The sequence below is a fragment of the Eschrichtius robustus genome, chromosome X (genome assembly GCF_028021215.1).
Source record: "Eschrichtius robustus isolate mEscRob2 chromosome X, mEscRob2.pri, whole genome shotgun sequence".
Taxonomy (NCBI): domain Eukaryota; kingdom Metazoa; phylum Chordata; class Mammalia; order Artiodactyla; family Eschrichtiidae; genus Eschrichtius; species Eschrichtius robustus.
This window is the reverse complement of record NC_090845.1, coordinates 62,736,991-62,762,902: the sequence shown is the minus strand read 5'-3', so window position 1 is coordinate 62,762,902 and position 25,912 is coordinate 62,736,991. Positions and strand designations below refer to the sequence as shown.

Sequence of the window (25,912 nt, the reverse complement as noted above, 5' to 3'; positions counted from 1 at the left end):
GAAAAAGAAAAGGCCACAGCTAGAAACATGAAAATTACTAAAGGGAAAAACTCACTGATAAAGACAAATATAGTAAAGGTAGTAAATCATCCATGTACAAAGCTGTAGGAAAGATTTAAAATAAAAGTACTAAAATAATCTATATCCACAGTAAGTCATTAAAGACTACACAAGACAAAAAGATGTAAAATACGGCATCAAAAAAGTAATAATAGGGAGAAGGGAGTAAAAATGCAGGGCTGTTAAAATGCATTTGAAATTAAGAGATAAGCAGCTTAAAGTAATCACATATATGTGTATGTACATTGAGATATATATATATATATATATATATATAAATATATATATCTGATGGTAACCACAAACTAAAAATCTGTAATAGAGACACACACAAAAAGAGAAAGGAATCATCCAAACTAACACTAAAGATAGTCACCAAATTACAAGGGAAGAGAACCAAAGAAGAAGAAAGGATTAAAAAAAATTACAAAAACAACGCCCAAATAATTAGCAAAATGGAAATAGGTACATACCTATCAATAATTACTTTAAATGGAAATGGACTAAATGTTCCAATCAAAAGACATAGAGAGGGACTTCCCTGGTGGCGCAGTGGTTAAGAATCCGCCTGCCAATGCAGGGGACACAGGTTCGAGCCCTAGTCCGGGAAGATCCCACATGCCACGGAGCAACTAAGCCCGTGCGCCACAACTACTGAGCTTGCGCTCTAGAGCCCTCGAGCCACAACTACTGAAGCCCGCGCGCCTAGAGCCCGTACTCCGCAACAAGAGAAGCCACCGCAACGAAAAGCCCACGTGCCACAACGAAGACCCAACGCAGCCAAAAATAAATAAATAAAATAAATAAATTTATATAAAAAAAAAAGACATAGAGTGGGGACTTCCCTGGTGGTCCAGTGGTTAAGACTCCGCACACTCCCAATGCAAGGGGCTGGGTTTGATCCCTGGTCAGGGAACTAGATCCCGCGTGCCACAACTAAGACCCAGCACAGCCAAATAAATAAATAAATAAATATTTTTTAAAAATGACATAGTGTGGCTGAATGGATACAAAGACAAGACCCATATATACACTGCCTATAAGAGACACACTTCAGATCTAAAGACACACACAGACTGAAAGTGAGGGGATGGAAAAAGCTATTCATGCAAATGGAAATCAAAAGAAAGCTGGGGTAGCAATACTTATATCAGACAAAATTGACTTTAAAACAAAGACTGTACAAGAGACAAAGAAGGATGTTACATCATGATTAAGGGATCATTCTAAGAAGATACAACAATTGTAAATATATATGCACCGAACATAGGAGAACCTAAATACATAAAGCAAATATTAACAGACATAAAGGGAGAGATTGACAGCAACACAGTACTAGGTGATTTTAACACCCCACTTACATCAATGGACAGATCATCTAGACAGAAAATCTGTAAGGAAATTCTGGCCTTAAATGAAACATTAGTCTAAATGGACTTAATAGATGTATATAGTACATTCCATCCAAAAACAGCAGAATATACATTCTTTTCTAGTGCACATGGAACGTTCCCCAGAAGAGATCATATGCTAGGCTGCAAAACAAGTTTCAATACATTTAAGAAAACTGAAATCATATCAAGTGTCTTTTCCAACCACAACACTATGAGTCTAGAAATAACTACAAGAAAAAAAATTGCAAAAAAACACAAACACATGGAAACTAAACAATATGCTACTAAGCAAACCAATGGATCACTGAAAAAAATCAAGGAAGAAATTTTAGAAATATCAATACCTGGAGACAAATGAAAATGAAAACACAATGATCCAAAATCTATGGGACACAGCAAAAGTAGTTCTAAGAGGGAAGTTTATAGCGATACAAGCTTACCTCAGGAAATGAGAAAAATCTCAAATAAGCAACCAAATCTTACACCTAAATGAACTAGAAAAATAAGAACAAACAAAACCCAAATTTAGTAGAAGGAAAGAAATCATAAAGATCAGAGAGAAAGAAATGAAATAGTGACTTAAAAAAACAATGGAAAAGATCAATGAAACTAAGAGTTAGTTCTTTGAATAAAAACAAAAATAAACAAATGGGACCTAATGAAACTTAAAAGCTTTTGCACAGCAAAGGAAACTATAAACAAGACAAAAAGACAACCCTCAGAATGGGAGAAAATATTTGCAAATGAATCAACGGACAAAGGATTAATCTCCAAAATATATAAACAGCTCATGCAGCTCAATATTAAAAAAACAAAAAACCCAATCAAAAAATGGGCAGAAGACCTAAATAGACATCTCTTCAAAGAAGACACACAGATGGCCAAGAGGCACATGAAAAGATGCTCAACATCGCTAATTATTAGAGAAATGCAAATCAAAAATACAATGAGGGACTTCCCTGGTGGCGCAGTGGTTAAGACTCCATGCTCACAATGCAGGGGGCCTGGCTTCGATCCCTGGTCAGGGAACTAGATCCCACATGCATGCTGCAACTAAGAGTTTGCATGCCACAACTAAAGGAGCACACGTGCCGCAACTAAGGAGCTGGTGCACCAAATAATAAATAAATAAATAAAAAACGACAATGAGGTATCACCTCACACCAGTTAGAATGGGCATCATCAGAAAATCTACAAACAACAGATGCTGGAGAGGGTGTGGAGAAAAGGGAACCCTCTTGCACTGTTGGTGGGAATGTAAATTGATACAGCCACTATGGAAAACAGTATGGAGGTTCCTTAAAAAACTAAAAATAGAATTACCATATGACCCAGCAATCCCACTCCTGGGCATATACCCAGAGAAAACCATAATTCAAAAAGACACATGCACCCCAATGTTCATTGCAGCACTATTTACAATAGCCAGGTCATGGAAGCAACCTAAATGCCCGTCAACGGACAAATGGATAAAGAAGATGTGGTACATATATACAATGGAATATTACTCAGCCATAAAAAGGAACGGAATTGGGTAATTTGTAGAGATGTGGATGGACCTAGAGACTGTCATACAGAGTGAAGTAAGTCAGAAAGAGAAAAACAAATATCATATATTAATGCATATACATGGAACCTAGAAAAATGGTACAGATGAACCGGTTTGCAAGGCAGAAATAGAGACACAGATGTAGAGAACAAACGTATGGACACAAAGAGAGGAAAGTGGGGGTGGGGTGGGATGAATTGGGAGATTGGGACTGACATATATACACTAATATGTATAAAATAGATAACTAATAAGAACCTGCTGTATAAAAAAATAAATAAAATTAAATTTTAAAAAAAATTTTAATTAAAAAAATAAAATTGTACCCTACAAACTTGCCATAAAAGAAAGAGTTAGTTCTTTGAAAAGATAAATGAAATTGATAAACCTTTAGCCAGACTCATCAGGAAAAAAAAGGGTCCTGGGCTTCCCTGGTGGTGCAGTGGTTAAGAATCTGCCTGCCAATGCAAGGGACACCGGTTCGAGCCCTGGCCCGGGAAGATCCCATATGCCGCGGAGCAGCTAAGCCTGTGCACCACAACTACTGAGCCTGTGCTCAAGAGCCCACAAGCCACAATGACTGAGCCCACGTGCCACAACTACTGAAGCCTACGTGCCTAGAGCCCGTTCTCCGCAACAAGAGAAGCCACTGCAATGGGAAGCCCGCGCACCACGACAAAGAGTAGCCCCTGCTCACTGCAAGTAGAGAAAGCCTGCGCACAGCAACGACGACCCAACATAGCCAAAAAAAAAAAACCAAATAAATAAATTTTAAAAAAAGGGGGTCCTAATCAATAAAATCAGAAATGAAAAAGGAGAAGGTACAACCAGCACCACAGGAACAAAAAGGATCATAAGAGATTACTACAAACAACTATATGCCAATAAAATGGACAACCTAGAAGAAATGGACACATTCCTAGAAATGTACACTCTCCCAAGACTGAACCAGGAAGAAATGGAAAATATGAACAGACCAATTGCCAGTAATGAAACTGAATCAGTAATAATAATAAAAAATCTCCCCAAAAACAAAAGTCCAGGACCAGATGGCTTCACAGGTGAATTCTACCAAATATCTAAAGAAGAGTTAATACCTATCCTTCTCAAACTATTCCAAGAAATTACAGTGGAAGGAACACTTCTGAATTCATTCTATGAGGCCAGCATCACGCTGATACAAAAACTAGACAAGGATATCACAAAAAAGAATTATAGGCCACTATCATTGATGAACTTGGATGTAAATATCCTCAACAAAATAGTAGCCAACCAAATCCAACAATACATTAGAGGATCATACATCATGATCAAGTGGGATTTATCCCAGGTGTGTGAGGATGGTTCAATATCCACAAATCAATCGGTGTGATACACCACATTAACAAACTGAAGAATAAAAATCTTATGATCATCTCAAAAGACGCAGAAAAAGCTTTTGATAAAATTCCACATCCACTTATGATAAAAATAAACTCTCCACAAAAAGTGGGTATATAAAAAAAAAGGGGAATTCCATGGCGATCCAGTGGTCAGGACTCTGCACTTTCACTGCCGAGGGCCCAGGTTCAATCCCTGGTTGGGGAACTAAGATCCCACAAGCCATGCAGCACAGCCAAAAAAAAAAAAAAAGTAGGTATAGAGGGAACATACCTCAACATAATAAAGGCCATAAGCCCACAGCTAACATCATACTGAATGGTGAAATGCAGAAAGCATTTCCTCTAAAGTCAGGAACAAGACAAGGATTCCCACTCTTGCCACTTTTATCAGCACAGTATTGGAAGTCCTATCCACAGCAATCAGACAAGAAAAAGAAATAAAAGGCATCCAAATCGGAAAGGAAGGAAAATTGTCATCTTTTACAGATCGCATGATACTATACATAGTAAGTCCTAAAGACACCACCAGAAAACTACTAGAGCTCATAAATGAATTTGGTAAAGTTGTAGGATACCAAATTAATACACAGAAATCTGTTGCATTTCTATACACTAACAACAAATTATCAGAAAGAGAAATTAAGGAAACAATACCATTTACAATTGCATCAAAAAGAAGAAAATACCTAGGAATAAATCTAACTAAGGAGGTAAAAGACCTGCACTCAGAAAACTATAAGACACTGATGAAATAAATTGAAGATGACATAAACAGATGGAAAGACATACTGTGTCAATGGATTGGAAGAATTAATAGTTAAAATGACCATACTACCCAAGATTGTGTACAGATTCAGTGCAACCCCTAACAAAATACCCATGGCATTTATCACAGAACTAGAACACATAATTTTAAAATTTGTATGGAAAAACAAAACATCCCAAATAGCCAAAACAACTTTGAGAAAGAAGAACAGAACTGGAAGAATCATGCTCCCTGACTTCAGACTATACTACAAAGCTATAATAAACAAAACAGCATGGTAATGGCATGAAAACAGACAAATAAATCAATGGAACAGAATAGAGAGCCCATAAGTAAACCCACGCACCTATGGTCAATTAATCTATGACAAAGGAGGCAAGAATATACAATGGAGAAAACACAGTCTCTTCAATAAGTGGTGCTGGGAAAATTGGACAGCTACACATAAAAGAATGAAAGTAGAACATTCTCTAATACCATATACAAAAATAAACTCAAAATGGATTAAAGACTTAAATGTAAGACCAGAAACCATAAAACTCCTGGAAGAGAGCATAGGCAGAACTCTCTCTGACATAAATTGTAGCAATATTTCTTTGGATCTGTCAACTAAGGCAAAGGAAACAAAAGCAAAAATAAACAAATGGGACCTCATTAGACTTAAAAGCTTTTGCACAACAAAGAAACCATCGAGAAAACAAAAAGGTAGCCAACTGAATGGGAAAAAATATTTGCAAATGATATGACTGATTAGGCGTTAATATCCCAAATATATAAATACCTCATACAGCTCAATACCAAAAAACAAACAACGTGATTAAAAAGTGGGCAGAAGACCTGAACAGATATTTTTCCAAAGAAGACATACAGAGGGTCAACAGATACTCAACACTGCTCATCATCAAAGAAATGCAAAATCAAAACCACAATGAGATATCACCTGTCAGAATGGCTATCATCACAGAGACAACAAATAACAAGTGTCGGTGAGGATATGGAGAAAAGAGATCCCTAGTACGCTGTTGGTGGGAATGTAAATTGGTGCAGCCACTGTGGAAAACAGTATGGAGATTCCTCAAAAAACTGAAAATAGAACTACCATACAATCCAGCAATTCCACCCCTGGGCATATATCCAAAGAATACGAAAACACTAATTTGAAAAGATACATGCACCCCAATGTTCATAGCAACATTATTTACAATAGCCATAACATAGAAGCAAGCTACATGTCCATCAACAAATGAATGGATAAGGAAGATGTGTTAAACAATGAAATTTTGCCACTTGCAACAACATGGATGGACCTGGCGGGTATTATGCCCAGTGAAATAAGTCAGACAGAGAAAGGTAAATACTGTATGTTATCACTTATATGTGGAATCTAAAACATCAAATAAATGAATGAATATGAGAAAACAGAAACAGACTCACAGATACAGAGACCAAACTAGTGGTTACCAGTGGGAAGAGGGAGGAGAAAGGGCAAAATAGGGGTAGGGGATTAAGAGGCACAAATTAATAAGTATAAAATAAATAAGCTACAGGGATATACTGTACAGCACAGGGAATATATCCAATATTTTATAATTTAAATGTGACAATCTATAAAAATTTTGAATCACTATTATATACCTGAAACTAATATAATATTATAAATCGACTATACCTCAATAAAAAAAAATTGTTACTAGTTGGCAAGGATGTTGGGAAACAGACCCTTAAATATACTGTTGGTGGATTTGTAAATTAGTACATCCTCTTTGGAAGGCAATTTGGCAAAATCTATTAAAATTAATAACGCACATAATATTTCACTTAGCACTTACACATCTAGGATTTTATCCTACTGATATGCATAATGGCAAAGATGCATGAATAAACACATGCAGTGTAGTAGTATTTATAGTAACAAAAGACTGAAAACCATTTATATATCCATCAATAGAGGATTTGTTAACTACATTATGATATATCCATAAAATGGAAGTTAATTTTAAGAAAGCAGACTTCTACACAGCAATGAAAAAGAACAAACTATATATATATATATATATATATATATATATTTTTTTTTTTTTTTTTTTTTTTGGCCACGCTGCGTGGCTTGCAGGGATCTGAGTTCCCTGACCAGGAATTGAACCCAGGCCCCCAGCAGTGAAAGCCTGGAATCCTAACCACTGGGCCGCCAGGGAATTCCTAAGAACAAACTACTGATATATTCAAAATAGATGAAGCTCACAGACGATGCTGAATGAAAGAAGTCAGATGCAAAAGAGTACACACTCTGTATGACTCCACTTATATGAAATTCAAATATAAGCAAAACTAATCTATGACTATAGAAGCCAGAAAGTGGTTAATCTTGGGACTGAATAATGACTGAGAGAGGTCACAAGGAGCTAGCCTCTGTAGTGCTGGAAATGTTCTGTATTTTGACTTGGGGGAGGTTTCATAGATGTATACATACACAAAAACATATACTTCAGATTTGTACATTTTTCTATATGCAAGTTATACTTCAATCAATAAAAAGAAAGAAATGAGGGGACTTCCCTGGCAGTCTAGTGGTTAAGACTTCACCTTCCAATACAGGGGGTGTGGGTTCAGCCCCTGATCGGGGAGCTAAGATCCCACATGCCTCGTGGCCGAAAAACTAAAACAGAAGCAATATTGTAACAAATTCAATAAAGACTTTAAAAATGGTCCACATCAAAAAAAAATCTTTAAAAAAAATAAAAATAGAAAGAAAGAAATGAGGTAAATTATATACTGATATGGAATGAATTTCAAGACATATTTTAAGTGTGTATGGAGATATATATCTCTGTCCATATACACATAATATGGTGCACGGGCAGTAAAGCAGAGGAAACAATGAATAACTACAACTCTACTGGGTAATTGCTAGAGCAGACTTTTGCTCTGAAGTCATCTGATCCCTCGTGGCCTACGGCCTTAGTTTTAAAAGCCCCATACTGGGCACTTCCCTGGTGGCGCAGTGGTTAAGAATCTGCCTGCCAATGCAGGGGACATGGGTTTGAGCCCTGGTCCGGGAAGATCCCACATGCCGCAGAGCAATTAAGCCCGTGCGCCACAACTACTGAGTGTATGCTCTACAGCCTGCGTGCCACAACTACCGAAGCCCGCGTGCCTAGAGCCTGTGCTCTGCAACAAGAGAAGCCACCGCAATGAGAAGCCTGCACACCGCAACAGAGTAGCCCCCACTCGCCGCAACTAGAGAAAGCCCGTGCGCAGCAACAAAGACACAAAGCAGCCAAAAATAAATAAATAAGTAAAAATGTAAATAAATAAATAAATAAATAAATAAATAAAAGCCCCATACTTACAGGTGATGTCTAATTGGAGTTCAGGCAAAGAATAGAGAAAACAGTGGAGCAGCAGTATTTGAAAAGAAATAACTGAGAATTGATGAAAAATGCCAATCTTAAAACTCAGGAATCCCAAACAGGAAAAAGAAACAAAGAAAGAAATCCCCACCCAGACACATTTTAATGAGACTTAAGAACATCAAAGAAATCTTAAAAGCAACAAGAGACTTTTAGAAGTATACTACTTATAGAAGTATACAATACTACCTATGACATATTCTTGCCCCTCAATAGAGGAAAAAATAGAACCTAAATCTAAATCTAATCAAGCCTCTAGTTCTAATCAATATTCAGGAAATATAAGGAACAGGGAAACATTACCACAGGGATGCAATTACTAAAATCCATTTTATGCAAAATGCTATAGGACAAACCACCCAGTTTCTTGAACTAATAAATCCCATGGGAGAAAAAAAAAACGGGGGGAGAAGGAAGGGGCACCTATAGATTAAGAGATTTGAGAAACATATCAACCAATTGCAGTGTATAGCCTGTATTTGGATCCTGATTCAAACAAACTAAAACTAAACACACAAACATTTATGAGACAATCAGGAAAATTTGAACAATGACTGTACATTTGATGTCATTAAAGAATTGTTCATTTTTTAGAGGTGGTGGTTTTGTTATAATGTTTAAGAAAAGTCCTTATATTTTAGAGATACATATCAAAATATTTATGGATGAGATGAAATAATATGATGTGTGATATTTGCTTCAGAATAATCTTGTGTGGGTGGAGGAGCAGGGGTTAGTGAAATATAGATGAAACGAGATTGGCCATGAGTTAATAATTACTGAAGCTAGGTGACAGGTACATGGGAATTCAGTATACTATTTTCTTTACTTTTGTATGTTTGAAATTTTCTATAATGAAAGTAGGGAAAAAGAGCCAAAAAGAAAAGACAGATTGATTACCTGCAAAGAAATGACTGACAGCTGATTTATCAACAAAAAAAACTGGGGTTTAGAATAGTGTCTATAGTATGCCACTATTTGTGTAAAAAATAACATATTCACATATATGCTTATATTTGCATCAATTTATCTCTGGTAGTTCACCTAAAAATTGTTAATAGGAATTGCTTCTCTGTAAGGGAACTGGAAAACTAGGGAATACAAATGGGCAACTCTTCACATACCATTTTGTACCATTTGAATTTTTTACCTTATGCTTGTAGTACCTTAAAAATATTTTCTGGGAGGGAGACGCAAGAGGGAAGAGATATGGGAACATATGTATATGTATAACTGATTCACTTTGTTATAAAGCAGAAACTAACACACCATTGTAAAGCAATTATACTCCAATAAAGATGTTAAAAAAATATTTTCTCAGTAGGCTAGGGACAGGAGAATTTTATAACTTGATAAAGAATATAGAAAACAACTGCAATCATCATACTTAATAGTGAAATACTAGTGGCATTCACCTTAAAGTCAGAACAAAACCAAGAATATTCACCTGTTTTCACAACTATTACTGAACGTTGCTCTGCAGGTTCTAGTCAAAGCATTAAGACAAGAGAAGATAAAAGTTATAAATGTTGTAAAGGGGACTTCCCTGGTGGCGCAGTGGTTAAGAATCCGCCTGCCTACTGAATAATATTCCACTGTCTAGATATATCACAGTTTATCCATTCACCTACTGATGGACATCATAGTTGCTTCCAAGCTTTGTCAATTATGAATAAAGTTGCTATAAACATTCGTATGGAGGTTTTTGTGTCACTGTAAGTTTTCAATTCATTTGGGTAAATACCAAAGGGTATGACTGCTGGATTGTACGGTAAGAATACGTTTAATGTTGTAAGAAAACCACCAAACTGTCTTTCAAACTGGCTGTATTATTTTGTATTCCCACCAGCAATAAATGAGAGTTCCTGTTTCTCTTTAAAAAAAAAGAAAAGAAAAGAATCCGCCTGCCAGTGCAGGGGACATGGGTTTGATCCCTGGTCTGGGAAGATCCCACATGCTGTGGAGCAACTAAGCCTGTGTGCCACAACTACTGAGCCTGCACTCTAGAGCCCACAAGCCATAACTACTGAGCTCACGTGCCACAACTACTGAAGCCCACGCGCCTAGAGCCTGTGCTCTGCAACAAGAGAAGCCACCGCAGTGAGAAGCCCACGCACCGCAGCAAAGAGTAGTCCCTGCTCGCCACAACTAAAGAAAGCCTGCGCACAGCAACAAAGACCCAAACGCAGCCAAAAATAAATAAATAAATAAATAAACAAATAAATAAATTTAAAAAATGTTGTAAAGGAAGCATCATAAAATGTCCTTGTTTATATATGATATATCGATAATCTAAGAGAATGAACTGATATACCATTAAAATTAAACAGAAATAGAGTTTAAGTTTTAAATCAATAACTTTTCTCTATAAAAACAATATCCAATTAGAAAATATAATGGGGGGAAAAAGATCCCATTCACAGCAGTAAAAAAAAAAAATGATAGGAATCAACCTAACAAGAAACGTACAAAATAATGACATGAATAAAATTATAAGATATTACCGAAGGCTATAAGTATGAATATTTGACAAATGGATAGATGTACAATATTCCTGAATGAGAAGTTTCATAATTTAAAATTGTTTTCAAAGAAGTATAAATTCCTATAACAATCTCTTTGGGATTTGAGAGGATAGGGTGGGAGTACTGAACAAGTTGGTTCTGAAGTTCATCTGGAAGAACACATAAAAAGAGCCAAGAAACTTTTAAAAGATAGAAATGAGGGAAGACTTACCTACTAGATATCAAATTATTATATAAAGCTGTGATATGCTTCAAGAATAGACAAATATATCAATGGAACTGAATAGAGAGGCGGTTACGTGTGAGAATTTAGTATATAACAAATATAGCATTTCAAATCCCTTCTGAGGCACCACTAAAAGTGTACCAAAATAATATATAAAGTATGTACAAACCCAAAAGGACAAAAAGTTCTTGGGGTTTTCTAGATGCAAGAGAAATGGTAGCTGAAATAGGAGCTGGGAAGAAATTTTGGTCTAGTACAGAGGATACAGATAAGAAGGGGCTATTTTACCAGTAAAACTATGGAAAGATACAAGACACCAGGTACAGCAGAGGATGGACATGACATATGGGGCTGAAAACAGAGTTTAATTGAAATTCTGTACATTAATACAGTAAACCCCCCCTTATTTGCAGGGATACTTTCCAAGACCCCCAGTTGATGCCTGAAACCACGGATTGTACCAAAACCTATATATACTATGTTTTTCCCCCTATACATACCTATGATAAAGTTTAATTTATAAATTAGGTACAGTAAGAGAATATCCGAATTGCCAGCATTTACTCTTGCACTTTGGGGCCATTATTAAGTAAAATAAGGGTTTCTTGAATACAAGCACTGCGATACTGAGACCTCTGATAACCTCCAGGAGGTTACTAAGTGACTGATAAGAGGGTAGTGTATATAGCATGGATATGCTGGACAAAGGGATGATTTACATCCTGGAGTGGGATGTCACAAGATTTCATCTTGCTATTCAGAACTGTGTTCAATTTAAAACTTATAACCCAATCAAAAAATGGGCAGAAGACCTAAACAGACATTTCTCCAAAGAAGACATACAGATGGCCAATAGGCACATGAAAAGATGCTCATCATCGCTAATTATTAGAGAAATGCAAATCAAAACTACAATGAGGTATCATCTCACACCAGTCAGAATGGCCATCATTAAAAGTTCTACAAACAATGAATGCTGGAGGGTGTGGAGAAAAGGGAACCCTCCTACACTGTTGGTGGGAATGTAAATTGGTACAGCCACTATGGAGAACAGTATGGAGGTTCCTTAAAAAACTAAAAATAGACCTACCATGTGGCCCTGCAATCCCACTCCTGGGCATATACCCAGACAAAACTATAATTTGAAAAGATACATGCACCCTTATGTTCATAGCAGCACTATTTATAATAGCCAAGGCATGGAAACGACCTAAATGTCCATCGACAGATGAATGGATAAAGAAGTAACATAGATGGACCTAGAGATTATCATACTAAGTGAAGTAAGTCAGAAAGAGAAAGACAAATACCATATGATATCACTTATATGTGGAATCTACAATACGACACAAATGAACCTATCTACAAAATAAAAACAGACTTACAGATATTGAGAACAGACTTGTGGTTGCCAAGGGGGAGGGGGTGGGGGAGGGAAGAACTGGGAGTTTGGGATTAGCAGATGCACACTATTATATAGAGGATGGATAAACAACAAGGTCCTACTGTATAGCACAGAGAGCTGTATTCAATATCCTGTGATGAACCATAATGGAAAAGAATATATATATATATGTATAACTGAGTCACTTTGCTATACAGCAGAAGTTAAACACAACATTGTAAATCAACTATACTTCAATAAATTTTTTTTAAAACTTATGAATTGCTTATTTCTGGAATTGTCCATTTAATATTTTCAGACAACATCTGACTGAGGGTAACTGAAATCGTGGAAAGTGAAACCATGGATAAGGGGGACTACTGTATTCAGTAAAAAATGCTTACCCTTTCCTGTAACCAGAGGAAGTGCAAAATGAAAATGAGATACCATTATTTGCATATCTGGTTGGTAAAAATATTTTTTAATGATAACATAAAGTATTGATGAGGGTATTGGGGAAAATGGTACCTCATACACTGTTGGGTGACCATATAAATTGAAACAGCCTTTGTGGAGGGAAATTGAGCAGTATCTATTAACACTTTAGATGTGTAAAGATGTATATACCTTCCTTCCAGCAATCCCACTTCTAGGAATCTATCCTCAAAAAATAGTAGCACAAATATTCAAAGATACATGTATAACGATTTTCATTGCTGCATAATTTGTAACAATAAAAAATTATAAACAACTTGTGTTCACCAATAGGGGAATAGTTAAATAAATCATGGCATATCCATACAATAAAGTACTATGCAACACAAAAAAGCATGTCAGATATCTATATATATTGACATGGAAATATCTTAAAGGACAATAAAGTGATATGCTTAATGATTAAGTAAGTTACAGAAAAATATTATAGAATGATTCCAAATTGGCCAAAAAGAAAAAAACAAATTTCTCCATATAAATGCAGGTATCTGCTCAGATTTTTACTATGTCTCTACATGTTGTATGCCAATATCTGTTTGTAAATGTATAGAAACTATTTGTAATGATACACACCAAACTGCTAACAGTGACTTCCCCTGAGAACAGTTTAAGGGTTCAAATATTGTATTTTCCATTTTTTTCACATCTGCGAGTTTTTTGTTTTTTTAAAGATGAAGGGAGCTCATACAAAGTAAGTTGAATGTTTAAGTGTCACATTGAGGCAGATGATACTCAAATCTATCTTCAGCGCTGACTTGTCTCATGAACTCTAATTTTGCATTTACAATTAACTGCCTGCTAGCATTTCCACTCTTATGCTTTGCCATCATTTCAAACTCATACCTAAAATAAAATTCATTATCGGATTATTCAAATAATATTAGTTCTAGTTCCCGGTTTTCCTGTTTCTGTTAAAAGTACTAGCCTTCTACCGTTACTTAAGTTTGAAGACTTGGAGTAATTATCTTATACCCTTCCCTCCCCTATCAGAAAAAAAAAATCAAGTCCAAGTTTTTTTTCTTCTTTTTAAATAATAACTTTTGTGGAAAAACAAAAGACCCCGAATAGCCAAAGCAATCCTGAGAAAGAAAAACGGAGTTGGAGGAATCAGGATCCCTGACTTCAAACTATACCACAAAGCTACAGTAATCAAGACAGTATGGTACTGGCACAAAAACAGAAATATAGACCAATGGTACAGGATAGAATGCCCAGAGATAAACCCATACACATATGGTCACCTAATTTACGACAAAGGAGGCAAAAACATACAATGGAGAAAAGACAGCTTCTTCAATAAGTGGTGCTGGGAAAACTGGACAGCTGCATGTAAAAGAATGAAATTAGAACACTGCCTAACACCATATACAAAAATAAACTCCAAATGGATTAAAGACCTAAATGTAAGACCAAACACTATAAAACTCTTAGAGGAAAACATAGGAAAAACACTCTTTGACATAAACCACAGCAAGACCTTTTTTGACCCACCTTCTAGAGTAATGGAAATAAAAACAAAAATAAACAAATGGGGGGACTTCCCTGGTGGCACAGTGGTTAAGAATCCACCGGCCAGTGCAGGGGACATGGGTTCGAGCACCGGTCTGGGAAGATCCCACATGCCACAGAGCAACTAAGCCCATGCACCACAACTACTGAGCCTGTGCTCTAGAGCCTGTGAGCCACAACTATGGAGCCTGCATGCCTAGAGTCCGTGCTCCGCAACAAGAGAAGCCACTGCAATAAGAAGCCTGCGCACCACAACAAAGAGTAGCCCCCGCTCGCCACAACTAGAGAAAGCCCGTGCGCAGCAACGAAGACCCAATGCAGCCAAAAATAAATACATAAAATAAATAAATTTATTTTAAAAACCCAAAAAACAAATGGGACTTAATTAAACTTAAAAGCTTATGCACAGCAAAGGAAACCATAAACAAGACAAAAAGACAACCCTCAGAATGGGAGAAAATATTCGCAAATGAAACAACAGACAAAGGATTAATCTCCAAAATATACAAACAGCTCATGGAGCTCAATATCAAAAAAACAAACAATCCAATTAAAAAATGGGCAGAAGACCTAAATAAACATTTCACCAAGGAAGACATACAGATGGCTAAGAGGCACATGAAAAGATGCTCAACATCACAAATTATTAGAGAAATGCAAATCAAAACGACAATGAGGTATCACCTCACGCCGGTCAGAATGGCCATTATCAAAAAATCTAGAAACAATAAATGCTGGAAAGGGTGTGGTGAAAAGGGAACCCTCCTGCACTGTTGGTGGGAATGCAAACTGATACAGCCACCCTGGAAAACAGTATGGAAGTTCCTTAAAAAAACTAAAAATAGAATAGAACTACCGTATGACCCAGCAATCCCACTCCTGGGCATATACCCTGAGAAAACCATAATTCCAAAAGAGACATGCACCACAATGTTCATTGCAGCACTATTTACAATAGCCAGGACATGGAACCAATCTAAATGTCCATCGACAGATGAATGGATAAAGAAGATGTGGCACATATATACAATGGAATATTACTCAGCCATAAAAAGAAATGAAACTGAGTTATTTGTAGTGAGGTGGATGGACCTAGAGTCTGTCATACAGAGTGAAGTTACTCAGAAAAACAAACACCAAGTGCTAATGCATATATATGGAATCTAAAAAAATGGCACTGATGAACCTAGGGGCAGGGCAGGACTAAAGATGTAGACATAGAGAATGGACTTGAGGACACGGGGTGGGAGGGGGAAGCTGGGGCGAAGTGAGAGTAGCATCGACATACATACACTACTGAATGTAAAATAGTTAGCTAGTGGGAAGCAGCAGCATAGCACAGGGAGATCAGCTCGGTGCTTTGCGATGACCCAGAAGGGTGGGATAGGGAGGATGGGAGGGAGGCTCAAGAGGGAGGGGATATGGGGAAATTTGTACGCATATGGCTGATTCACTTTAGTGGACAACAGAAACTAACACAGTATTGTGAAGCAATTATACTCCAATAAAGATCTATTAAAAAAATAATACCTTACGTGTCTTCTTCATGACTTTCTTTGCCACCCTAATTCAGGCCATTCATTAAACAAACATTTATTAAGCACATATTATATATGTGCTAGGCAGTTTTAGGTGCTGGGTATAGTGAAGAAAGACTTATATGCTAGTGAAAGAGAGAAATAATGTATAAGCAAAAAAATAATTATGCAATAATATTGTTAGCATTTATAATGCTTATCCTGTAGTAGGCACTGTGATAAGCTCTGAGATAGATACGTTATCTCATTTAATATTCCTAATGACCCTATGATATAGGCACTGTTATTAATCCCATTTTATAGTTGGGGAAACTGAGGTCCATAGCTCTTAAGTAGTTTAAGGTCACATAGCCAGTAAGTAGTCAAGACTTGAACCCAGGCAGCCTGATGTTATAGTTTGTCCTCTTAACTGTTATGCTATATTGCTTCTCATGTAAGGAAACCTCAGGTGATGATAAGGGATATGGGGAAAATAAAATAGGGTAATGTGATAGTAACTTGGAGAGTGGGTGCTAATTTAGAGAAGATGGTCAAGAAAGGCTTGACCTTTTTTTTTGGAAGAACTCAAGTTTCACCTGTGAAACTTCTCACTCAGCAGTTTGCCAATTGCATAGGCATCATGCAGTTACTATGTCTGTATTTCCTGCAAATTGGCAGCTGGATCCAAAGACTAGATCAAACTGAGGTCCCATCCCTTTCGTATGACTACAGGATAGACAATGTCTGATGTCTTTTTATAATCTTAGAAGCTGCTGATGCTCACTATCTCTATTTATCAAGGATTGCAAAATGGTGATATTCTAATTTCATTTCTTTTTATTAATTGGAATCGTTTTGGAAAACATGTCCTTTCATCTACTATTTTGTTACCCAGTTCATCTAGGAAAGGAAGGATAAATGCTTGATTCTCTCCCTTTATTGATTAAATTTTGAGATAATGAATTGTTCCTCTATCATGAGTGGTGATATTTGAGCTGAGACGTGAGTGACAAGAAAGAGCCAGCTATTCAAAGACCTGGAGGAAGACTATTCCAGGTAGGGGGAACAGATAGTACAGGGGCACTGAGGAAGGAGTGAGTTGAATAGGTTCGAGGAACACAGAAGACCAGCAATGGCCACATTACTTTCACTCCTACCTGTGTTATGGACTGAATGTTTGTGTCCCTCTAAAATTCATACATTGAAATCCTATCCCCCATTGTGATGGTATTAGGAGATGCGGCTTTGGGGAGGTAATTAGGATTAGATGAGGTCATGAATGGGATTAGTGCCTTTTTAAGAGTCATGAGAGAGCTTGCTTCGTGTCTTCGCTCTCCACCTGGTAGATGTCCCTCACCAGAACTTGACCATACTGGCACCCTAATCTCAGACTTCCAGCCTCCAGAACTGTGATGAATAAATTTATGTTGTTTATAAGCCACCAAGTCTATGGTACTTTGTTATAGCAGCCTGAACTAAGACATATCTCTTAAATCCATTATTCTCTCCTCCATTCTTACTACCACACCCACTTAGTCTGAGGTCTCATCTTTCTCCCCTGCACCACTGTGATTATCTTCAACTGGTTTCACTGCCTCCAAGTATCTATCTCTTCCACCCTAGTCAATTAACTTCTTACCTACCAAAAGCTTTCAATTCAGTGTATAATTCTTTTTGGTGAGGAACGCATCTATAATTTTATTAACGGATGTCACTGGCAAAATAACAGTGATTTAATGGAAGGAGGTGTTTGCTGGAAAGTATGCTGGACACCAAAGAGCACAGGCTCTGTACTCAAAGCTGGATTTGTGTCCCAGCTCTGACACTTGATAGCTATGTGACCTAGAGAAAATTATGTAACCTCCCTGAAGCTCAGTTTCCTCATCTATTAAAAAAATAATAATGCTTTTAATACATTGTTGTGAGAATTAAATGAGAATATAAAATCTCATTTGATATATATAGTATAGAGAGATAACAGAAAAAATGTGTATATATATATACATATTTTATTACAGTGCTTAGATCATAGTAAAGAGTAGTTTTTTTTTGTAATACTCCTCTCACCATGTGTCTTGCAGAACTTCCAGTTTTAGTGATGAATTCCACCTGTTTAAACTTCAGTCATTGCTAAGAGCTGTCTGACAAACATCTGAGAATATCCAAAACCTAAGGACCCAACGGGGATCTTAGAAGAGAAGCTTGATATCGCATCCCTGTAGCCTAGCAGAGTCCCTTCGACAAGCCTATCTGGGAACCAGCGAGGCCCTTAGTTGATCAGTGGTATCTCACACTGATATAACGCTTTCCCAACCACTTTTTGTCTCTGATCACCTCATCCCTAACCTAAGTGGGACCCCTGGGTACTTTACCTCTCACTTCATCCAGATCGGTAATTATCTCCCAGTTACACCAGATTTAGTGTTACTGACTCTGGGACCCCTGCCTCCACTGTCCTCTTTCTCCCTTTCTGCTCCCAAAGTCCCAGAACACTGCTAGAGGGAGAACCAAGCAGACCAATATGAATTCATGCTGTCCAATTTCAACTTGGCCCTTGCAGCTGCTCAGCAACCCTTTTATTTGTCTCATACATTCCCTGGCACTCTCCCCACAGAGGCTGTTCCAGACCTTCCTCTTCTCATATTCCAGCTCCTCCTGTTCCACTCCTTCAGACTAGTACACAAACTTTCATCAGATGTTTGACAATTCAGTAACATTTTTAAAAGCTTTTTAATGGAGAATTTAAAACATGTACAAAAGTAGACTGGCTAGTATAATGAATCCCCATTTACCAAACACTCAGCTTCAACTAGTATCAACTCTTGGGCACTCTTGTTTCACCTATTTCCTCCGTCCTGTAATATTTTGGAGCAGATCCCAGACATGACATCATTCCATACCTAAATATTTCAGTATGTATCTTTAAAAGTTAAGGATCCTTTTTAAAAAATCATAATGGTAGTATCATTAGCACACATAAAATAAACAAGCAATGTTTCCTTAATATCATCAAATGCCAAGTCAGCATTTACATTTCCAATAGTTTCATAAATGTCAAAAGAATTTTTTACAGCTTTTTTGGTTTCAATCAGTATCCATATAAAGTGCACACATTGTGATTGGTGGATATGTATTATATGTCACTTTTAAACTGAAGGTTCCCCTTCATCTCTTTTTTTCCTTGCAATTTTTTTGTTGAGGAAGTTGGACTGTTTTTCAGTAGTTTCACAGTCTGGGTTTTGCCAATTCCATCTCTGTTGTATAGATTAACATGTTTCCTTGACCTCCGTTTGTTGTATATATTGGTAAGATCAATAATGTCTGTACAATGCATATTCTATATTCACTGTCCTGCTTTCAATGGTGTGAGGAAATTGTCCACGTGACCAAAGAAATGGAAGGTGTCTGGCCTGGAGAGTTACTCAGGAAGGAGCTAGGACCTCTTTAGCAGGACTGAAACAGATGGCTCGATAAATAGTAACGGAGGTCCAGGCAAGATAGGATGGGTGAGGGGCCATGTAGTGTCAGATTTCTACTCTGCTGGTATGTAGAGCAGGACAGTCAGGGAAGCAGATCACGCTGAAGTCAGAACTAGAAAAGGAGAGGTAGCACTTGAGGCAGCAGGTGGGATTATTTCTCAGGGGATTACTCTACTTGCTATACCCTGTTTTCTAAATATATCTTACTCATTTCCACCTCTGTGCCTTTGCCCCGGATGTTTCCTCTGCTTGGAATATCATCTCCTGTCTCTCCACCTATCCAAATCCTACTTATCTTTAACGACCAGTGCAAGTTCCCTCCTTTCCGTATTTTTGCTTGTAGAGTCATAAAGTATCTCTGAAAGGATAAGTAAGAGATCAAGAACATTGATTGCTTTCCCGGGAAGGAAACTGGATGGCTAGAGGACAGGGCTGGAAGGGAGAACGATATTACTGATTTGCTGCAGGAGGGACAGTTAATCAGATGAAAGTGTCTAATATGAAATCTGTGTAAGTAGAAGCAGGGAGATTGGAATTTGTAGTTTGAGGAGAAAGAAGAAGTTCTGGAACAGCCTCTGTGGGGAGAGTGCCAGGGAATGTATGAGACAAATAAAAGGGTTGCTGAGCAGCTGCAAGGGCCAAGTTGAAATTGGACAGCATGAATTCACATTGGTCTGCTTGGTTCTCCCTCTAGCAGTGTTCTGGGACTTTGGGAGCAGAAAGGGAGAAAGAGGACAGTGGAGGCAGGGGTCCCAGAGTCAGTAACACTAAATCTGGTGTAACTGGGAGATAATTACCGATCTGGATGAAGTGAGAGGTAAAGTACCCAGGGGTCCCACTTAGGTTAGGGATGAGGTGATCAGAGACAAAAAGTGGTTGGGAAAGCGTTATATCAGTGTGAGATACCACTGATCAACTAAGGGCCTCGCTGGTTCCCAGATAGGCTTGTCGAAGGGACTCTGCTAGGCTACAGGGATGCGATATCAAGCTTCTCTTCTAAGATCCCCGTTGGGTCCTGAGGTTTTGGATATTCTCAGATGGCTCTAGAACAATGACTGAGGTTTTAATCAGTAGCCATGTGACCTCAGGCTAGCTCTGTCCTTCTCTGAGCTTTGGTTTCCTCATCTATAAAAATTGGGGATAATAATACCTACCTCACAGAGCAGATGTGAGGATTAAATAAAATAATGTGGGTAGAAGTGCCCCACACAGTGGCATTCTATACATGATACTTTACTCCCTCAGCAGGTGAATACAATCTTCCTTAATCCTAAAGCTGATGCAATGGTATGGTAAATATGTTATCACTTTATAGACTAGCAAAACCTGACTGTCAAGAAAAATTCTATTTTCAGGGAATTCCCTGGCAGTCCAATGGTTAGGACTCGGTGCTCTCTGCTGGGACCCGGCTTCGATCCCTAATCGGGGAATTAAGATCCCACAAGCCACGAGGCAGCTGAGGGAGTAAATCTGACTCAGGAGAGACTCAAAAAAGAGATATCACTCCTCTAATTAAGAATCTACGTGTAAGGGAATTCCCTGGTGGTCCAGTGATTAGAACTCGGCGCTTTCACTACCACGGGCCTGGGTTCAATCCCTGGTTGGGGATCTAAGATCCTGCAAGCCACGTGGCGCAGCCAAAAAGAAAAAATCTACGTTTAAAAAGAAAAGGCCAGGCTTCCCTGGTCGCACAGTGGTTAAGAATCCGCCTGCCAACGCAGGAGACACGGGTTCGAGCCCTGATCCGGGAAGATCCCACATGCCATGGAGCAACTAAGCCCGTGCGCCACAACTACTGAGCCTGTGCTCTAGAGCCTGCGAGCCACAACTACTGAGCCCGCACGCCTAGAGCCCGTGCTCCGCAACAAGAGAAGCCACCGCAGTGAGAAGCCTGCACCGCAACGAAGAGTAGCCGCCACTCGCCGCAACTAGAGAAAGCCCGTGCACAGCAATAAAGACCCAACGCAGCCAAAAATCAATTAAAAGAAAAAAAAAAGGTCTATAATGCCTTTTTAACTCTCTTTTAAATCATGTTCAAAATCCTTGATCTAGCATTTTAGGCTCTTGCCAATCTAGCGACACTTCACTTGACTTTTTTGTTCCCTCGCTTAAACATACCCTTCTGAGGGAATTCCCTGGTGGGCCAGTGGTTAGGGCTCCGTGCTTCCACTGCAGGGGGTATGGGTTCAATCCCTGGTCGGGGAACCAATACCCTCTGATATGTTAGCAGTGGTTACAAACAGCAAAAAGACTAAACTTGGAGAGAATCTGAAGAGGAGCATTTACTTCTTACTCCATATACTTCTGCATTGAGTCTTTTACAGTGACAATATGTATTGCTTTTGGAATTTATAATAAAACACAAAAAGTAAAATAGAACAACTTCCTACCCAAGCCTGGCTCTCCCTACTCTTCCATATCTATCCAAATTTCTCATTCTTCAAATTTCCATTCAAAATGTATTTCTTAACCCTCACATTTATGGTTAATTGGTTTTCAACTAGGGTGCTAGGACAATTCAGTGGGGACAGAATAGTCTCTTCCACAAATGGTGCTGGGACAACTGGATATCCATATGCAAAAATGTAAAGTTGGACCCCTACCTCGTACCACATACAAAAACTAACTCGATGGATCAAAGACCTAAATGTAAGAGCTAAAACTATAAAACTCTCAGAAAACATAGGAGTAAATTTTCATGACCTTGGATTAGGCAATGGTTTCTAGGATATGACATCAAAAGCATAAGCAACCAAAGGAAAAATGGATAAATTAGACTTCATAAAAATTAAAAACTTTTGTGTATCAAAGGACACCATCAAGGAAGTGTAAAGACAACACAGAGAATGGGAGAAAATATTTATAAATCATATATCTGACAAGAGACTTGTCTCCAGAATATATTTTTAAAATACAACTCAATAAAAAGACAAACAACCCTATTAACAAATGGGCAAAGGATTTGTATAGACATTTCTCCAAATAAGATACAGAAATGGCCAATAAGTACATGTAAAGATGCTCAGCATCATTAGCCATCAGGGAAAGTCAAAGTAAAACCACAATGAGATTCCACTTCACACCCACTAGGATGGCCATAATAAAAAAAGACAAGTAACAAGTGTTACTGAGGATGTGGAGAAATTGGAACCCTCATACACTGCTGGTGGGAATGTAAAATGGTGCAGCCTCTTTGGAAAACAGTCTGGCAGCTCCTCAAAAGGTTAAAAGTTACCATTTGACCCAGAAATTACATTCCAATTACACTTGGTATATATCCAAGAGAAATGAAAACACATGTCCACATAAAACTTGAACATGAATGCATGGGAGCATTATTATAGGAGCGTTATTCATAATAGCCAAAAAGTGGGAACAACCCAAATATACCTCAACTGATGAAGAGATAAACACAAGTGGTACATCTACACAGTGAAATATTATTTGGCCATTAAAAGGAATGAAGTACTGATACATGTTATAACATGGATGAACCTTGAAAACATTATCCTAAGTGAAAGAAGCCTGTCACAAACAACCACATATTGTATGATTCCATTCATATGAAATATCCAGCATAGGTAAATCCACAGAGGCAGAAAGTAGATAAGTGGTTGCCTAGGGCTATGAGTTTGGGGGGACACTGGGAGTGACTGCTAATGGGTACAGAGTTTATTTTTGGAGTGATGAAAACATTGTAAAATTGATTGTGGTTGTACAACTCTGAGTACACTAAAAAGAAAACCTGAATTTTACACTTTGAACAGGCAAATCGTATGGGATGTGTATTGTATCTAATTAAAGCTGTAAAAAATGTACTTCTTCCGTGGAGCTTTCCCTTTCTACTACAGTCCACATTAATCACTCCATTCTCTCAACTCCTACAGCTTTTCAAAACTGTACTGCACAATTTAGCACTCAGTTAAACTACCTGAAAATGTTTATTATTATCTCATGTAGAGCCTTGACTTGTCAGCCTGACTACAATTTTCCTGAGAGGAATGAATGAGTCTTCTGTTTCTCAGATACCTCTAAACCACCTAACATATAACTGGGCACATAGTAGGTACTCAGTAAATACTTGGTGGTTGTGAAGAATTGATTACATGTGCTTTTTTCACACATGTGTGTTGCACACACACGGAAGTTGGAGGGAATGAATACAATCTTAGATAGTGAGGTGAGAGAACGACACTATGTGAAACTGCAGAATACAAGATTTATTTAAGGGAAAAAAACAGAATGGTTGGGACACTTTTGTTCTCCACTCCTTCTGCCTCCTGCTGCTCAAGGACACCACATGGCCAACCATATCCTGGTCTCTGAGATCCTAAGGGAGTCACTGAGGTCCTATCTAGGCACTTGACTGCCTGGTGTCACTATTCCCCCATCACTTCCTCCTCTTCCTCCTCCTCTGTCCAGCTCAGGTCATCATCTGAATCCTCAGATTCTTCCTCATCCATCTCTAACCCAACCCCTGCCTTAGCCTTCTCAGCCAGTGCATCGGGGTGCTCCAGCTGGGCCCAGGATCCTGGGTCAGCCTTGACCAGGGAGATTTCAACCCGAGATGGCATCAAGGAGACAGAGCTCTGCTCCACGTTTATGACCTGAGGAGGAGGGAAAGACAGAGGAACACAGAAGAGAAAATGAGGAAATCAAAGGGATTGGGGTCAGGGTAGGATGGTGATGAATGACAGGGAGAAAAATAAAAAATGCAAGGTGGGGAAAAATATAGGGAAGGAATAAGTAAGGGAGAGAGAGAAAGAGGAAAGAAAGGGGAGTTGGGGGGGAGAGGGAGAAAAAGAGGGAGGAAGAGGGAGAGAGAGAGAATATCAAAGCAAATGAAGAGAAAACCTCCACTTTCCCACTACAACTCCTTCCCTCAAGACACCCTCTATTCATTCCAGTCTGGCCCTTCATTTTACCCCATCTGCCTCCCCCTCCTGTGCCCCCTTATCTTCACTTACCCCCCAGAGCTTCATCTGTGCTTGGAACACACGGTTACCATCAAAGACAATGTGGACATGAAGCTGAGAGAAAAGAATTACAGGGGTAGTAACAATCCCAGAAGCTCAGAACAAGTCATTAAGACAGAGAAGCAGGCCAGTGGTGTAATCCCTACATCCACGGGTCAGCCAGATAACCCTGACCTAACAGCTCTACCTTCCTCTCAGAGGACTATGGAGCCTACATGTTTACTGCCTACGACGACTCTGCCTGTAAGATTATAATATCACCCAATTCACTGGCTTCCCATCCAGCATCAGACGTTCCTCACCTCAGTTTGACTGGCCTTCACCCAGTTGAATGCAGGAAGTGGAATCTGACCGTATACAGTCACCACTACTAAGGAATCTGTCTGGTGCCAATCATGACGGCAAGACGCTGGCAGCTAAAAAGAAGATGTGAAAAGTGGGTGGTAAGAATGAACTCTTAACCCAAGGGGCGTTCTCATGGTATATGTGGAGGAGAGACAGAGAGTCTCAGAAAGATTACCACCACCTCATATTGCAAAACCACTGGGCTAGTAAAGGATAAGGAGCAGAATCTTATTTGGTCCATGCAAAAGGGAGAAGATACAGAGCTTGGCCATGAGGTACAGGGAGAAGAAATTATTTTGGAATTGGGTTCTAATCAAGAGTTCAGAAAAGTCGGGGCTTACCTGCTTCCCCCAGTCATGTCTACCAACTCTGCACCCTGGCTGTGCCAGGAATGCCCCAAAATCCAGGGTCTGGATACCACAACAACTCCAAGATTTCATCCTGAGGTAGGAATAGAATTCAACTGGCTCTCCTCTCCCCTCCCCACAAGCCCCCACTTCCATCTTAAGGTCAACATTGGGAGAAACCTGTCTCACAGCCCACCCAGTCCCCTCCATCACCCCTCATGGAATCGAGGTGCTCCTGGGTGGTAGGTACATGGAGTAGCATCACTCTCCGGGCCTTGGTAAACCTAAGGCAGATAAAGGAGAATCAGGAAAAGAATTGGGTCATTTTAAAATGTACCCTATGCAGCCTCATATCTATACCCAGTCATCCCTCAGGCGTGGCACCTCTCAACCACATGCTTGAGTCCTCCACAGACTCTCACTCACAGCATCACATCCTGGGTTCTGGCAGCTGGCACCAGTCTGGATCAGACTACTGTCAAGTCCTGGGCAAAGGAAACAGAGTCAGGAACCCTATTCATTTCCTCCACCCAACTGCCACTTTCACT

The 25,912-nt window shown here is 38.7% G+C and overlaps 1 protein-coding gene across 5 annotated transcripts in view; it reads right to left on the bottom strand.

Moving 5' to 3' along the window:
* Positions 1-25,912, bottom strand: part of ITGB1BP2 (integrin subunit beta 1 binding protein 2) — a 32,946-nt gene that overhangs the window by 4,678 nt on the left and 2,356 nt on the right. For 3 of the 5 annotated variants that reach the window (XM_068534014.1, XM_068534018.1, XM_068534019.1), the window contains 6 exons: positions 25,791-25,849; positions 25,578-25,648; positions 25,359-25,458; positions 24,975-25,088; positions 24,664-24,726; positions 23,798-24,303 (listed from right to left, as the gene is read on the bottom strand). In XM_068534014.1, coding sequence (XP_068390115.1) covers positions 24,076-24,303; positions 24,664-24,726; positions 24,975-25,088; positions 25,359-25,458; positions 25,578-25,648; positions 25,791-25,849 — 635 coding nt within the window. In that variant the 3' untranslated portion in view covers positions 23,798-24,075. Of the gene's footprint in view, positions 1-23,797; positions 24,304-24,663; positions 24,727-24,974; positions 25,089-25,358; positions 25,459-25,577; positions 25,649-25,790; positions 25,850-25,912 lie in introns of those variants that run through there. The other 2 variants (XM_068534016.1, XM_068534017.1) reach the window with 2 other exon arrangements.